Source organism: Chanos chanos, chromosome 6, assembly GCF_902362185.1.
Source record: "Chanos chanos chromosome 6, fChaCha1.1, whole genome shotgun sequence".
Classification (NCBI taxonomy): domain Eukaryota; kingdom Metazoa; phylum Chordata; class Actinopteri; order Gonorynchiformes; family Chanidae; genus Chanos; species Chanos chanos.
Genome location: NC_044500.1, coordinates 12,010,896 through 12,026,434, shown reverse-complemented (window position 1 = coordinate 12,026,434; position 15,539 = coordinate 12,010,896). Strand labels below are relative to the sequence as shown.

The 15,539-nt window shown below is 38.8% G+C and overlaps 3 protein-coding genes across 3 annotated transcripts; all 3 read left to right on the top strand.

Annotated features, from left to right (window-relative positions):
- Positions 1-706: 706 nt before the first annotated feature.
- On the top strand, positions 707-2,895 carry chchd2 (coiled-coil-helix-coiled-coil-helix domain containing 2). The gene is made up of 4 exons (XM_030776566.1): positions 707-903; positions 1,491-1,758; positions 1,996-2,191; positions 2,751-2,895. The coding sequence occupies exons 1-4, from the start codon at positions 857-859 to the stop codon at positions 2,759-2,761; spliced, it is 522 nt and encodes a 173-aa protein (XP_030632426.1). The 5' UTR covers positions 707-856; the 3' UTR covers positions 2,762-2,895.
- A 1,982-nt stretch (positions 2,896-4,877) lies between these two features.
- On the top strand, positions 4,878-9,525 carry phkg1a (phosphorylase kinase, gamma 1a (muscle)). Its single transcript, XM_030776565.1, has 9 exons — positions 4,878-4,960; positions 6,128-6,306; positions 6,692-6,746; positions 6,954-7,019; positions 7,243-7,406; positions 8,176-8,266; positions 8,456-8,609; positions 8,978-9,103; positions 9,262-9,525. Exons 1-9 carry the CDS (start codon positions 4,878-4,880, stop codon positions 9,523-9,525), a joined length of 1,182 nt encoding a protein of 393 aa, XP_030632425.1.
- Positions 9,526-12,470: 2,945 nt separating this feature from the next.
- psph (phosphoserine phosphatase) lies at positions 12,471-15,356 on the top strand. Its single transcript, XM_030777149.1, has 7 exons — positions 12,471-12,539; positions 12,641-12,676; positions 13,374-13,526; positions 13,671-13,805; positions 14,025-14,170; positions 14,249-14,397; positions 14,707-15,356. Exons 3-7 carry the CDS (start codon positions 13,387-13,389, stop codon positions 14,815-14,817), a joined length of 681 nt encoding a protein of 226 aa, XP_030633009.1. The 5' UTR covers positions 12,471-12,539; positions 12,641-12,676; positions 13,374-13,386; the 3' UTR covers positions 14,818-15,356.
- The last annotated feature ends 183 nt before the right edge of the window (positions 15,357-15,539 follow it).

Below are 15,539 nucleotides of genomic sequence, written 5' to 3'. Positions count from 1 at the left end.
TTAAAGAACCGCTTCAATATACGACAAAAAGTAGAATTTATCAATTTTCTTTGCCTTAAAATAAAATGTGGTAGGAGCTGGTAAAATGTTCTCATAAGAAAAGGCAAATAGCTTTTACTAAAACATAATTGTCTATGATCACTAAACAGCAGACAATGACCACATTAACCTTAACTACCTGACAGTGGTTTTAGCAACCCAGCTATAAGTCCTCTTAAAATATAAATGTAAAATCTGTCACTTTTAGGAGTGGGCCTATTCGACTTGGTCTTAGACGAGGTGCGCAGTTCATACTTTTATGAGGCAAATAGTGCCATCTAGTGGTTAATATATGTTAAAATACATAGTTTACTGTTAATATTAAAAATAAAAATGTGCAAAATGTTTCAGCCTTTAACTGTATATCCAGTCCAACAGCAAAGTCAGTAAATGAAAAAAATTCATATAACATCATTCTTCAGTGATTCAAAATAGTTAAAGCTAAGCAGTTATGGCATTTGTGTTTACAATTTTTTATGAGCACGGGAGGAGGAAGCAGAGGTATGCGTTGACTTTCATAAGACAGAGTTTGTGAGTAAAACAGGACAGGAGCGCGTTTGAAACGAACCCACGCAACACGTTTAAACTTAAAAACTGAAATATTTCACAGGATTGCGTGCAAAGCGGAAGTTGTCGGATGACGTAAGTGATGTAACATACTAGAAAGTTCCCGGATAAGCTAACAGAAGGTCGACCAAAGTGTGATAGCGTAACAAGCAAGAATATATAAATTGAAGTCAGTAGCAGAGGATTTTTCAGCGCTGTTTTCTGAGTTGTTTTCTTTGGACTGTTGTATTTATTAAGAGTCTTTGTTAAAATGCCAAGGGGAAGCAGAAGCCGAACTTCGAGGATGGCTCCTCCAAGGTAATAAGCAAAGAATACAACATCACAAGTGTTTACCTGTCATGCTTTAGAGCGGCTAGCTAGCTAGCCAGCCAGTCAGCTTTCTAGTTCAACGTGCAAGCTCTTTAGTGCCACTTTTGTATCTAAGGCAACCAGCAACGGCAGGGGTCCTGAGGACAGTATTACGGACTAGTATATATTGGATCTGTGTGTACATCTTGTTTGGTCAGGGGCCTCGATTTTGCCTAGCTAGTTTGCTAAAGTGAATGTGTCCTATATAGCTTGGCTGCTGCGCACTGTGTCCTCCAGATTACACGGAAAGTTTGTTTACAGCTCAAAGTCTTAACTTAGCTTATGACAGTGTAACTAATTGTTTTTTAAATAATTACTGAAGTTCAATAGCTGTTCAATAGCTATCACATCTATCTAAATTACAATGCTAAAGCTTACTGGTGATTTGTCCGTGTGGTGCACATATTATATGTTTAACACATATTATGGGTCCCGGTCATTTTTACTGGTGCAGCCGCTGCACTGAGAAATCTTGGCATCATGCTCATTAAGGTCACACTCTGATGTAATTGTATTACTTTGATCTTTTGCTTTAGCTACTCATCCCGCCCTGCGCCACCACCTCCACCTATGGCCAGGGCAGCCCCTCCACCCTCCTACGCACCAGCTCCAGCTGCACCTTCTGCTGTGGCTGCTCCTGCTGCCGCTGCTCCCAGGCAGCCAGGCATGTTTGCTCAGATGGCAACCACTGCAGCTGGCGTGGCGGTCGGCTCTGCAGTGGGGCACACGCTAGGCCACGCTATGACCGGCGGCTTCAGTGGTGGAGGAAGCTCTGAGGCTGCTAGACCTGATGTCACCTATCAGGTGAAGACTGCATCACATTCAAATCAAATCTGCCCATGTTTAAATATAGCCCCCTAGGAGTGGAACAGTGGAATATCTACAATAACTATATTAGTTCTTTTGATCTAAAATCCTTCTCTTAAGGTGAACTGTCTCTGTTTGTAACCTTAACAGGACTTCTGAAGATGTATTGTTTAATATATTCCTGGAAAAAAAAATTGTCCTGACTGTTCTCTGTCATCTTCAAATATCCTGTAGGAACCCTACCAGGCTCAGCCAACGTACCAGCAACCCATGTATCAGCAGCAACAGCCCATGTATCAGCAGGACCCAGCACAGCAGAGTCCCTGTGCATATGAACTGAAGCAGTTCATTGAATGTGCCCAGACTCAGAGTGACCTTAAGCTCTGTGAGGGATTTAGTGAGGTCCTAAAACAGTGCAAGTTCTCCAACGGTACGTTTCCTCTGAATGTCTCCAGTGATGCGCTCCTCCGCAGTAACAAGTCAGCGTGAGAATGTCCCCTGATTTGGAGTGCTTCGAAATGGAAATGAAATGAAATGTTAGGGGTCATCGAAGGTCATTACACAGCTTTGACCTTTTGAGTTAACATGTTCACTTGAGAATTCTTAAGGTAGAGGTTCATGCAAAAGTACATTCCAGAATAGAGCTGATTTTTCAGATAGTCTAGCCCTCACGAGGAATGCCGAACAAGAAGAGTAGTAGAAACCGGGAGTGACATCTTTTTTTCTACCGAACAATTTTTATAATACAGAAAATATACATTTAAAATAATTTGTGACATTCCCGTATATTCTGAAACTATCAAAACCTGTAAAATATTACTTTCTTGACTCATCACTTCCTTGAGAATGTGAACATAACTGCTTTGCTGTAGTGTGATGAACTCAAATAATTAAAACTCTTGGAATGGATGCCAAAGAAAAAAAAGCTGATTTTATGCCAGTCCCTAACATTTACAAAATTTCTGTTTTCTTTTTTGTTTATCTTCTAGGATTATCATGAGCAGCAGAGGCGGGCGCTCACTACTGAACGTGTTTTCTCAACGTTCCATCTCAATGCAATAAATGTAGAAACACACATTGCAGTGACCTAAGAAATCATAATCAAACTTGAACAATAAAGCGTTGTGTCTGAGACAGTGTTGTTTGATTCAATGTGATTGTTGATTATTTTTTATGTATTTTAGTTATAAAAATGCTATCTTTGTCAATTCCAGCATCTGTGCTTTGATGCAGTGGCATCACTCAAATATAATTTGTTCTCCAAGAAATACACAAGTAACTAAATAAGAGAAAAATAGATTAAAAGCATGACGTATGAACATTATTTCAATAAAATATCTTGAATTTCAGAAATCTGTGATCATTTCTTAATAGGATTTGAAAAATATATGTGATGTTGTAAGTCTTTCCATTGATTATGTACATTTCTCATGCTACTGTTTGTTGCATGTGTTCTGCTAGGAAGGATGACTGAGATTGCGCTATCTGATGACACAGTAGTGGTGAATGGAAATGACTATAGTGTCAGTTATATCCATAAACCAGAAAAAAGTCGCAAAACAAAAATAGAATAAACACTATCTTTTTTTTTTCACTTCTACCTATGATGGAGACGCATTATAGCTGTGTCACGACAAAAAAAAAGTACAATGCAGGTCATAAACAGGACCAGAATCCCCTTTTTTTCAGGGAGATGGAAATGACCGCAGTATGTCCGCTAATCCTATTCCTCCCGTGCCAAAGCATCTCCAAGGCGGCTAGTGCATGATAAGGGAGGCAATGAGACAGTGCTCGGCCTGGTCATTCCATAAGTATTAAGAGGGGGTCTGTAAGTGTTCACGCATCGAGGGCCTGCTCAGTGTCTAATTGCAGCTTTTTTATTTTTGGACCATGACATTCACGGTTGCCCTTCTGTAGTTCAAGTCGAGTGGTCCTCGGGATTTCGGAGTGGAACAGTTTAGCTACCAGCGTGGTTTTGAAATTGGCAGTCATCCGTCGGATTCGTTATGGATTTAAAATTTGGATGACTGAAGAACGCAGAAAGCCGCACTTAACACATCATTTCAACGCTGGCAGTTCGATGCTAGGCTACAAAATATAATTCATGTAAGTAAAATGAAAAACAGGAAATTACGTTTGAATGTGCATTTTGTCACCTCAGCAAGAAGGCTTAGACCGTGATGAAACGGTGCAAGGACGTTACATTTGCTTATGAGGAGTTTTAAGGCAACTGGTGATAACGCGGCGCGCGATAAATTCTAAAATATGTCTTTATTCTTGTGGGGCTGAGCACATAGGATGGGTGTTGTGATAATATAGTATTCTCCGTTTTGCCGAGGAGAGCAATATCCTCATGGTTGACCTTCGTAAAACTGTTGACGTTTGAATACTGGACGATCAGGGTTTAAATACGTCTGCAATTCCAAAATAAAGGATAAAATGTCAAAACTAAGTCTGTACAAGTGTAGGCGTGCATGCAGCCCTGAAGACACTCTCATCGCACGTTGTTTGAAAACCTGTCCTCACTTACTTGGACGGAGACACAGTCAGAGAGTGAAGAGGGGTTCAAAGAGGACAACAGAGGGGGGGCATTTGCAACACGATTGGTTGACTTTATAATTTACTCTCGGACGTGGAAGATACGCTAATACCAAGATATGTTGAAAATGCGATTGAGTTTGACTCAGCACAGATGAGACACATTTAACAAGCTTAAACGATGAATCTGCTGCACTGTATATAGCCCTAATAGCCCTCACTCTAAGCGTAACCCTACACCCCGTCCTGAATCTGTATGCTCACGTGACATTGTTCGTCGATACGTTTACTAATAACAGACCACGAAAAACACAGAAATATCTCTGAACAGCACTCAGTGTTTGGTCTTTTGTGACAAATATTGACATACTTGTCAAAGCTTTATGGTGGTTGTCAGTTTTGCAGACTGTGATTATGCATAAGTGTCATATTTCTGTGGTCTCATAGAGCCTAAATGAAAACCATGTTTGAAACATTCATCACTTGCTACTGATGTGCAATCATTGTAATGCTTTTGCTTGTTTGCACCAAGGTGATAACAGAGTTTCCCTGAATTAGCCTAGCTGTGTAATGCCATCATGACTAAAGAAGACGAGATTCCTGATTGGGTGGGAGCACAGGAGTTTTACGAGAAATATGATCCAAAGGAGATCCTGGGCAGGTATGGTCATAGTTTCCTGAAATGGACAGCATCCCACTCTCAATTTTACCATTTCTAATAATTCCAAGGAATCGTTAGGTCACTCACCCTAAACAAACACACATTAACGACACTGTCTCACTCTTGTCTCCAGGAAATCAGTGATCAAAGTTGATATTGCACCATTTTATGTTTGTTTATCTGATGCTTGTTTATGTAACACACGTGTAGTGTTGTGGTAGAATTCAATTGAGAATGTTCATTAAGCCAGAACAAACACAGAGAACTGTCAAACGATTGGCCAGTCTTGAGCTTGTTATGTAATGTTGTCAGAGTAGACACCTGCCTATTTGTCAGTGGGATGAGTGAGAGGAGCATTGGGCTCCTCCCCAAGTTAGCCATCACTGACCCCTCTCATTTTGTTAAATTGCTCAGTAAATGAGCAAGTAATTAAACTGAAGTGCTGTTATCCCATTTGATCTTTAAAGATACATGTAATATATTATTACCAGGTCATCTCTGATTTGAACAAACAATGATATACTATCTGTAGTCAATATGTGTGTGGACTTACAGACACATATGTCTTACTGAGTGCTTGCCAACAGAATTGACCTAAAAGGAAGTTTTTCTGCACTAAGGGGCATGTGAATTAGTTAATTATTACCCCTTGACGCATGACTCTCATGCTTATCTGTCAGCCAGTTCTATGGAGGAGATTTATAAACAAAAGTCACATAACAAACCTCAATTTAGATGAGAAGAAGTTTTTGGACAAGTGATATACATTAGTTTTACTGGTGGTAAGTAATGCTAATTGTTTAATGATATTATTTTTCTTAGAGTTTTCTAGGTTTTGCCTATGTATAAAAACATATCCTTGATGGCTTTATAATTTTGTGATTTTGCACATCACAAGGATGGAGAAATGAGTTAATGTAACTATTTCAAAATTAAGGTCATTTTGCAACTAACTGCACCTGCAAGAGCATGAACAGCAGTTTACAGTGTAAATATCAAAGAAGTGCTGGGTATGTTTTGCCTAATGAAAAAAAAAGTGCATTTCTCAAAGGTTGTTGCAGATGTGTTTTATTATTGTTATTATTATTATTATTATTGTTGTTGTTGTTATTATTATTGTTGTTGTTGTTGTTATTTTATGTTATGTTTTGTGCTCTCACATTTTAGGGGGGTAAGCAGCGTTGTACGGCGCTGTGTCGATAAGCGCACTTCCCAGGAATACGCCGTAAAAGTCATAGACATTACACCATCTGACAAGATGACACCTGAAGAAATTGAAGAGATCCGTGAAGCCACTGTGAAGGAGATCGACATCCTCAAAAAAGTCTATGGACAAGAGAATATCAGTAAGCATCACCAGACATCATTAACTACCATGCACCAGGAGTTCTTTGTTTGATAAGAGGTTTACCATGCATCAGGAGTTCTTTGTTTGATAAGAGGTTTACCATGTATCAGGAGTTCTTTGTTTGATAAGAGGTTTACTATGCATCAGGAGTTCTTTGTTTGATGAGAGGTTTTGCCATGTGTGTGTGTTAAAACTGCAAAATTCACATTGATTCTCATGGTATGATTCTTATCTAATAAAAGGGGTAACTGTAAAAAGGTTAAAGCTGGTTGTGTGTCAGTAGAACCATTAGTGTGACAGATGTTTGGCTGAGGTTCACTCCAACTGCTTTAAACCAAATGCTGTTGCATCATGTGTTTACATACTTATTTTACTATCTGCAGTTCAGCTGAAGGATTGCTATGAGACAAAAGCCTTCTTCTTCTTGGTGTTTGACCTGTGAGTAAAAAAAAAACAAGATCAATAGACGTACAGAACTGGATTTGGTTTGAAAAGCACTCGAATTTGTTAGATGTACAAAATGATATCCAGTAAACTTTGATTGCAGTAAGAAAATGAAGTATTGCATGATGACACAATTATTGGACTTTTTTGTAAAGCGTACTAAAAACAAGCCTGACCGTGCATGTCTGTTTCTTTTCACAGTATGAAGAAAGGAGAGCTATTTGATTACCTCACTGAAAAGGTCACACTGAGTGAAAAAGAGACCAGGTCAGAAAACCTGCAACAATTTATTTTCACTACCAATGTCATATAAATTGGTTTCATACACGTGGAAAGGACACTTAAACGCTAATTTCATACCTCAGTTTTCAGTATATGCTTTATTTATATTATATATTCAGTATATGCCTTACTTTACTTGCGCAAACAATGTTATTTTGCTGAGGCAATGGCCCTGGCTTTGAAAGGTTTATTCTTTTTGGTTCTGCAGAAAAATAATGCGTGCCTTACTGGAAGTGGTTCAGTTCTTGCACTCGCAGAACATTGTCCACCGAGATTTGAAACCCGAGAACATTCTTTTAGATGACAACATGAACATCAAACTGACTGATTTTGGCTTCTCGGTGCAGATAGCACCAGGACAAAAGCTGAATGGTAAACACCATCTCTCCCATCTCAGTTTAGGAGACCTGTCAGGTCTTTGGTTAGTAAAAAACACAACAGTAATTCTAAAGCATTATATTAAGTAAATGGGCTGTTATTTTAGATTATTAATCTAGAATTGTTATTCTAGATGATTAAAACCAATCCACAACAAATTGCATTTAAAGGGAGAATTACCATTCTAGCTTAGAAATTGCTGTTTCAGCATATGTCTTTATAAAAACTGATCAAAATTGCTATATTTAACATTTTGATATAAATGTGAAAATTAGATATAGTTTGTAGACTATACAGTGTTGTAGTTATTATGGGGCTTTCACTGTCATAGTTGACCACTAGTTGTCAGTGTTGTGCACAGAAATCAGTGCAGATACCCAGTATCTTGTTTCATGCCGCCGGATCTGAAAAAGGTTAAGATGCAACTGGACACGCGTAGTACTATTTGCTTCTCTGTGGTCATCCATACTGTGTGTCCTGACCTTTGAAGAGGAACACACTGTCACCCCTCTCTGGCGTAGCGTAACAGTTTAACAGGAAAAGGTTCTACGTACTATTTGTTGCATGTATCTGAGCAACAAGTTCAAGATATGATATTACCGTATGTCCCAATATCTTCTCAGAACCAACAGATTAATGCAACCTGCAGAGAAAAACACAAATACACGAGAGTCAGATAAACAATTAATAATACTGTTGAATATCAGAAATATGTCAGTTTATTTATTACTTTTTTGTCTGTTTGTTTGCTTTTTACCATTAGAGGTATGTGGAACACCAGGTTATCTGGCCCCTGAGATAATAGAGTGCTCCATGGACCCTCATCACCCAGGTTATGGGACTGCAGTTGACCTGTGAGTGCACATGATCAGACTGTTGTTTTTCAATGGAGGATGAAGTCACTACTGAGTGTTAATCTGACAAAACGTCACATTTCAAGACATGCTGCTAGTATCACATGCTTCCAGTTGTGGGATGAGGTGTTCTATGATAAAAGCTATGTTTTTTATAATGGATGTCTTAAGACTGTATTTCTCTTTCAGCTGGAGTGCGGGCGTGATCATGTACACCCTTCTTGCGGGTTCCCCGCCTTTTTGGCACAGAAAGCAAATGTTAATGTTGAGAATGATCTTAGCAGGGAGTTACGAATTCGGCTCACCAGAATGGGATGACCGCTCTGACACCGTGAAAGATTTGGTATGTCACCAGCAGACTGTAGCAGCACAACTATGAAACTTTTTTTTTTTTTTTTAAAGTATGCACATACAGAATGACCATACATAAGAAGATATATGTACAGTACATGGTGTCTTTAACTAAAGATTTCTAAACAGGATTGTCCTTCCAGATATGAGAAATATAAGTGTTTCAAGATTACTCACATGGACATTTCTGAAAAAAAATCTCTATTATTAGAATACATTTCTATTTCTCTATTCACAAAAATGTTATACTACACTTGAAAACATGTTGTTTCTTAGTTTATAGTTTATTTTCATCTCTGTGTTTTAAATGTCATTAACCGTCATTAAGCGAATATTAAGTGGTTATTACCGTTTCTTCAGATCTCAAGAATGTTGGTAGTGGATCCGGAGCAGCGATACACAGCCACCGAGGCACTAAACCACCCTTTCTTCCAGCAGTATGTGGTGGCTGAAGTTCGTCACTTTAGTCCATACAGAAAGTTTAAGGTGAGACATTGATTTTTTTTTTTTTGTTAATGCGGCGTGTTGCGGGAGAATGTTGTTTTCGTTGTTTGGTTACAGATATGTTGTTGTTTTGTTTACTTTCAGGGAAAAAAAAAACAGTTGATTGTAAGTGACTGAATTCAATTGCTCTCCTTTCCCAGGTGATCTGTATGACAGTACTTGCCACGATGCGCATTTACTGCAACTACCGTCGAGCCAAGCCCGTTACCAAGGAGGTGATCAAGAGTGATCCTTATGCTGTGAAACCCATTCGCAAGCTCATTGATGCCTGTGCATTTAAGATCTATGGACACTGGGTAAAGAAAGGCCAGACACAGAATAGAGCTGCCCTATTTGAGAACAGTCCAAAGGCCATCTTGCTTTCTATAGCTGCAGAGACGGATGATTCGCTACGAATGTGGTAATGCTGTGGAAAAAAAAAAAAAAGTGTTTCGAGGATTGTCCCGAAGGAGGGTTTGTTCAGAAATGGACAAAGAAAGAAAACTCAGCCACTGAGCTCAACCACTGCATCTCCTTACTCAGCATAAGAATGTTATTATTAAAGATTCTCATACATCTGTTACAGAACATTTGTGACTATGCACTCACCATGAATATTGACAGTTAAGACTGAATCATCCTAAAAAAAAAAAAAAAAAAAAACAGAAAAAAAACTTGCCTGCAAAACTTGTGTAAAGGTATTGGCTATTTAGGATATTTTTGTGTGAAGCACTGCAGTTTTATTCATTTAACCTGCATACTTGAAAAGCCATGTACAATTAAACTTGTTGAAGAGAGTGTATCTTGTATTGACATAGGGTTTTACAGTGGCATTGAGAGGATGTACACACAGGTACACACAGTTTACTGTTTTCAGTTGAATTGAATTAATAGTTGATTGAACTGCAGCTGAAGAACTGAAAGTGCAGTAAGTAAAATGATCATCCCTTTTAATACTAAAATATAATAATAATAATAACAATAATAACAATAAAGAGTTTAACCCATTTCATTACCCATGTGATGCATGATTTGAAAAACGGATTTTAAAAAATTAATAATGGAATGAGAATGTTGTTGAAAGTGAGAAAAAATTAAGAAAAATGTCAATAAAACATTTAAAGTACAAGACCATAATGCATCATTCACATTCTATCTCCACCACTATTTCAGCATGAGCCCCTCACTGGTTTTGGGTCAGTCAAATGGTTAATAAGTGGTGATAAATGATCGTGCATGTATCCACGCAGCAGAGCTTTTGCTTTGTACGTATTTTGATCGTTCTGGATCCTTTGTCAAAAGACGTGTTGCGGTTGCTGACATGCTCTGTCAATGTGAATAACCAAATTAATGCGGAGAGAAATTGTATGGATCCTCACTGAAGAGCTTCGTTTTGTACATGTGCAACAGAGGGATCATCTCAAAGCAGAAATCTGTCTAATTAGAAAGTGTTACTGTTCTGCCACTTTGACTGAAGAAGTGTGACTTTGACTGTTGAGGCTGATGAAATTTCAGTCAGGCCATAAAGTTTCCCAGGGACCAATAAAACAGTAACGGTGAAATGTCTTGCTATGATTAAGACCTAGCAGTTCGTCCAGAAAAGATATGAGCCGTTTTTTTTATCATCTAACATTAGGATGGCTATTAACTCAGGGAGGACACCTCAAGATAGAATAGGATTACAAAATAATTTTACTATGAAAAACTAAAATTTTAGTGAAGCATTAAGTTCCTGCCAAGGGCTGACTGGTCGGTCTCAGAAACTTAAAGCTGTGTGCGATAACTTATACAGAAACAGAAAACAGCGCTACCCTATGGGTACACATGCAAGTCTTCAGTACGTGACGTTGACCACCTCATAATGCTTTCCTAAATGTAAAAAGTCTTTCTAATGACAGTCAGCTCTGTCTATCTAAAGGCAGCTTACTGCTTTTATGAATCCTTTTGTAGCACAGAATGTCAAGGGCCACCAAACTGATGGTTTCCCCCATTATGACATTTGGTTGTACTGCCAGGACCTGTACACAGCGATTTGTAGGGGAATGGGGAGGGGGGGGGTGTCACCCCCCCCGTTAGCAAAATTATTAAAATGCATCCCCCTTGTTAACCTGTCATCTCCCTATAGTGTCAGTGACCATTGGGCCATCACTCCTGTTAAAAAATAACCAATGGCCTACTGCCTGTAGACTTCACAAGACTTAGGCTAATTACCTTCATGTGTTAACTTGCTAAACATACACTGTAATGAGCGTCAGTTTGTTTGGAAAGGTGCTGGGGACAACGGCGGGTTCGAAGTGTTCACACCTTTTTTCAGTGGGTCATATACTGCCGGTAGATGTAAACGGCATCCCTGTGGATCGCCTTTAAAAGCTGCTTGATGCTACAACGTTAACCTGCTTACATAGATGACATAATACATCATGGTAAGGTAGACGCAACTGTGTATTTTATTCTAGAGTTTTGGAAGTCACTATCATGTAAAACAATAAAAGGTTTATGAAAGCCACACAACCGACATGTCTAAGTTATGTCTGTGTAGGCGGGGGGAGGGCATATGTGTAGATATGTGCTATTTGGCGGTTCTGCGCATGTGCATAGTGTTAGAGGATTAGGGATAGACTCTGCCATGGTTTTGCGCTAAGACAGCATTTTTCGACAAAACAACGCAGCTCGTCAGAACACCGGCAGACTTACAGAACTACACAGAAATCGCTCTAACGTTACCACCCTGGGGGTGTGTTCGTGTCTAAAGCTACATTGCACCAGCAACGCAAGTGTTTCGATTTAGATTTACCAATCAGTGAGCATGTTGGGTCTCCCTCTTAATGACACGATATGTACCAACATAATTTTATTCATTATTAAGTTCAACTAACTAAAGGCTTTCAAAAAGTGGTGGGGACGAAATGGGCCGCGACAAAAAGTGGTGGGAGCATGTCCCCAACGTAAATGACGCCTGTGTACATTGGTACCAGTAGAAATATGATATCTACACAGACTAGAAAGTATGAAGTTTTTCTTAATCTTGGATACTATCCATTTAACACAAATATTTTAAGAGTTCTCAAGAAAATGGTCTCACAGATCAAAGGCTAACAATTTTGACTCGCAAAGATTTTTTTAATTATACCTTGTCGTGTTCTATCAAAATAATCTTTGGCAGCGTCCAATTATTGTACTGGCAGCTTTTTTAAAGCACGCGCCAGCAGCAGTCAGCTTCTGAAGCTCCGCGAGAACAAGCTTTTGCCACTTCCCCTTCTGAATCGACCAACGACTGACACAGAAAAAGACACACATGGAGAATAGCCAATCACGGTGATACGTATCCTCGGCTCCTGTAATTCCATAGGCAGAACACAAGGAAATCAAGCAAGTCTCAGAGGATGCGGTGCTTGAGAGGCTTGTACTTTGGGGCAGCCTGACAACAGCTCATTGATCAGTGAGTGAGAATTTTTTTGCATGTGTATACATTTTTCATGTCAAGGGTCAGGAACAACTCACCAGTTATTCTGTCAACATCGTGATTTTTTTTTGTCTCAGGGATAACAAGACGTCGCGTCTAAACCGTCTGCAGAGGTGAGTGAAACGAAACTTTTTCATTCTTACAAGAAAAGAATAGCGTCGCCCATGTAATGTTCATTCTTTTTTGGCTGACCTTCCTCAGTTTAAATAGGTCTGTTTTTATTTTTTTAAATGACAGCTGACAGCTCATTGCATGTTCATAACGTTAGACTTCTCCAAATGTGGCATGTATGTAAGAGGTGAGCACTAATACGTGTAAGCAAGGCACTGCATGTCAGGAGGGTGATGCAATATCGCTTTGTTGAAGAGAGTTTTTAATTTTTTTCCGAAAGCCGTATGAAAACAGCCTGTAAGACATATGTCAAGATATGACCAGTTATGTGAGTCATATTGCTCCATGTGAATTGCAGATCTTATCGATATTACGATATTCCAATATTGAAGTTTCAAGGCATTTTGTAACCGTCCCAGGTCCCGTGGCACTGTCGTCTTTTGGCACACTGCCAGACGCAGATGGGCGCGAGACTTCAGCACTGTGATTAAATAAACCGACATTTGATGTCTCGTGACAGGATCTACTTAATGACCAAAGTGAATTAAAGTTACCAGAAACATTTTCTTAATTATATACTTAAAATGGACATCGAACGACTATGGAAGCATACTTAAACCACAGTGGTGGGTTACAGCATTGATTTTATTTGAACTGGGTAAAGTGTAATGTGTCATATTTTTCCACTCCCAAATACAGAATTTATCGCACCATGGCAACATTAGCACAGACGAAAGAGATCTTCCGTTGTGCAGATGCGGTTTGCTTTGATGTGGACAGCACCGTTATCCGAGAAGAGGGCATCGACGAGCTTGCCAAGTTTTGTGGAGTTGGAGATGCAGTGACAGAAATGTAAGCAAAAACGTACAGCACACACAAATAAACTTACTAAATAAATAAATAAATCTCGTTAGTGGCTCTTTTAATACTCCCACAATGGCCCGAATGAGTTGTGGAAACATTAATAACGGTTCTGCTTACTTTTTTGTCTTGCAGGACACGAAACGCTATGGGTGGCACAGTGAGTTTTAAAACTGCGTTGACAGAGCGGTTGGCTATAATAAAGTGCTCACGAGAACAAGTCAACAAACTAATTACGGACCACCCTCCTCAGCTGACTCCAGGTATTAAGTAAGTTAGTGTTCATTTCTCTTTTTTCCGGCACCTTACAAGCAAATCCTGTGCCACTCTTATTGTGCCAGTTGCTATCAAATGTATAATTGAACTGTAATTAGAACAAAAATGAGGATCTTGTTTTTCTTGAAACTTCACTGTAAGACAAAAAAAGTCACCTTTCCTCATAGATTTTCTTTCTCTCTTTTTCTTTTTTTTTTTTTTGGCTGTGTTCAGGGAGCTTGTTGAGAGGTTGCATCAGCGCAACGTAAAGGTTTTTCTCATTTCCGGTGGGTTCCGCTGCATTGTTGAGCATGTTGCAGCCCAGCTAAACATCCCTCTCCATCACGTCTTTGCCAACCGCCTTAAGTTTTACTTCAACGGTTCGTATGACCCCCATTTCCAACTACTGAATTGAGGTGTAGATGACTGGTGTCTAATATTGTATCGTGGTCGTGCAGGTGAGTATGCTGGGTTTGATGAGACCCAGCCTACTGCAGAGTCTGGTGGAAAAGGAAAGGTGATCAGCATGCTGAAGGAACAGTACGGTTTTGAAAAAGTAGTGATGATCGGAGACGGGGCCACTGATCTGGAGGCCTGCCCGCCTGCTGTGAGTACCTTAGATGCTAAACTCATGATAACTAATAGCAGTTTTTTAGTAGTGAATGGATGAATGGATGTGTTTTCAGTTTTGTCTCAGGCTAAAATGAAAAGGTTCGTATAACACATACCTTGATTCTTTTGAGCACAGTGGTGGGAGAGATGGTGCTGCTTTTTTGAAGAATTTTGCTTTAAAATTTTACGGTGTGAATGTTTATGCGCAGATAGTGTTTACCGTATTTGTCAGGGGAAAACTGTAAAAACGACATTTGTATTTGTCATTTGTATTTAACTTGTCTTTCACATTTTGACTTTTCAGAGCGCTTTCATTGGATTTGGAGGGAATGTTGTGAGACAACAAGTAAAGGAGAAATGTTCGTGGTATGTCACAAGTTTTGGAGAGCTGTTCAAAGAACTAGAGAAAATTTAGTGTCAGTAACCTCTGTGCCTGTTACAATTGTTTCAGTGTTGCTTCAAAACAGATTTTGTGCCTTTTCTAGTCTCACTTGATCATTTAAACATCTTTTTTTTTAAAAAACATGTTTCTCTATGGATTTAGTGTAATAGCATTCCAATATGTGAGGCATTTGCAAATGCTAGAATGTTTACATAGACTAAACAACCCTCCAAGAGAAAATTCTGAAACTAAATGTCAAGTATGAGTTTTGATATGAAATTTACATAAACAAAGCATAATCCCTAAACTTTGAGTTTAGCTTTTAACTGTGTTTTTATAATGATCATTAGAGCTTTATGTAGAATTTCATACTAAAATGCTGTCATATTTTTTAAATATGTGCAATGATGTTTTCTTTTAATTTTGGTACTAATAGATGTTTTAATATTGGTACTGACACAGTATAAATTGTATTAAAGCTTTTAAGAAGAATACTGCCCTGCAGGGACAATGGATTTTAATGCATATATAAACTGTAAGCACAAGACATGTAAATACAACTTTGAACAGTATGGAGTATCCATGATTTATTATACAGTTGCACTAGTACATCTATATGCTTTGAACAATTTGTGCTGACATGTCTTTGCATAAACCTCTGAAATAAATAAGCGAGAATGATACATGCCACCAGTACACACTGTAAACATAATCAAAATCATGTTGGACAGCAGTCTGCTTGCATAACATAAACT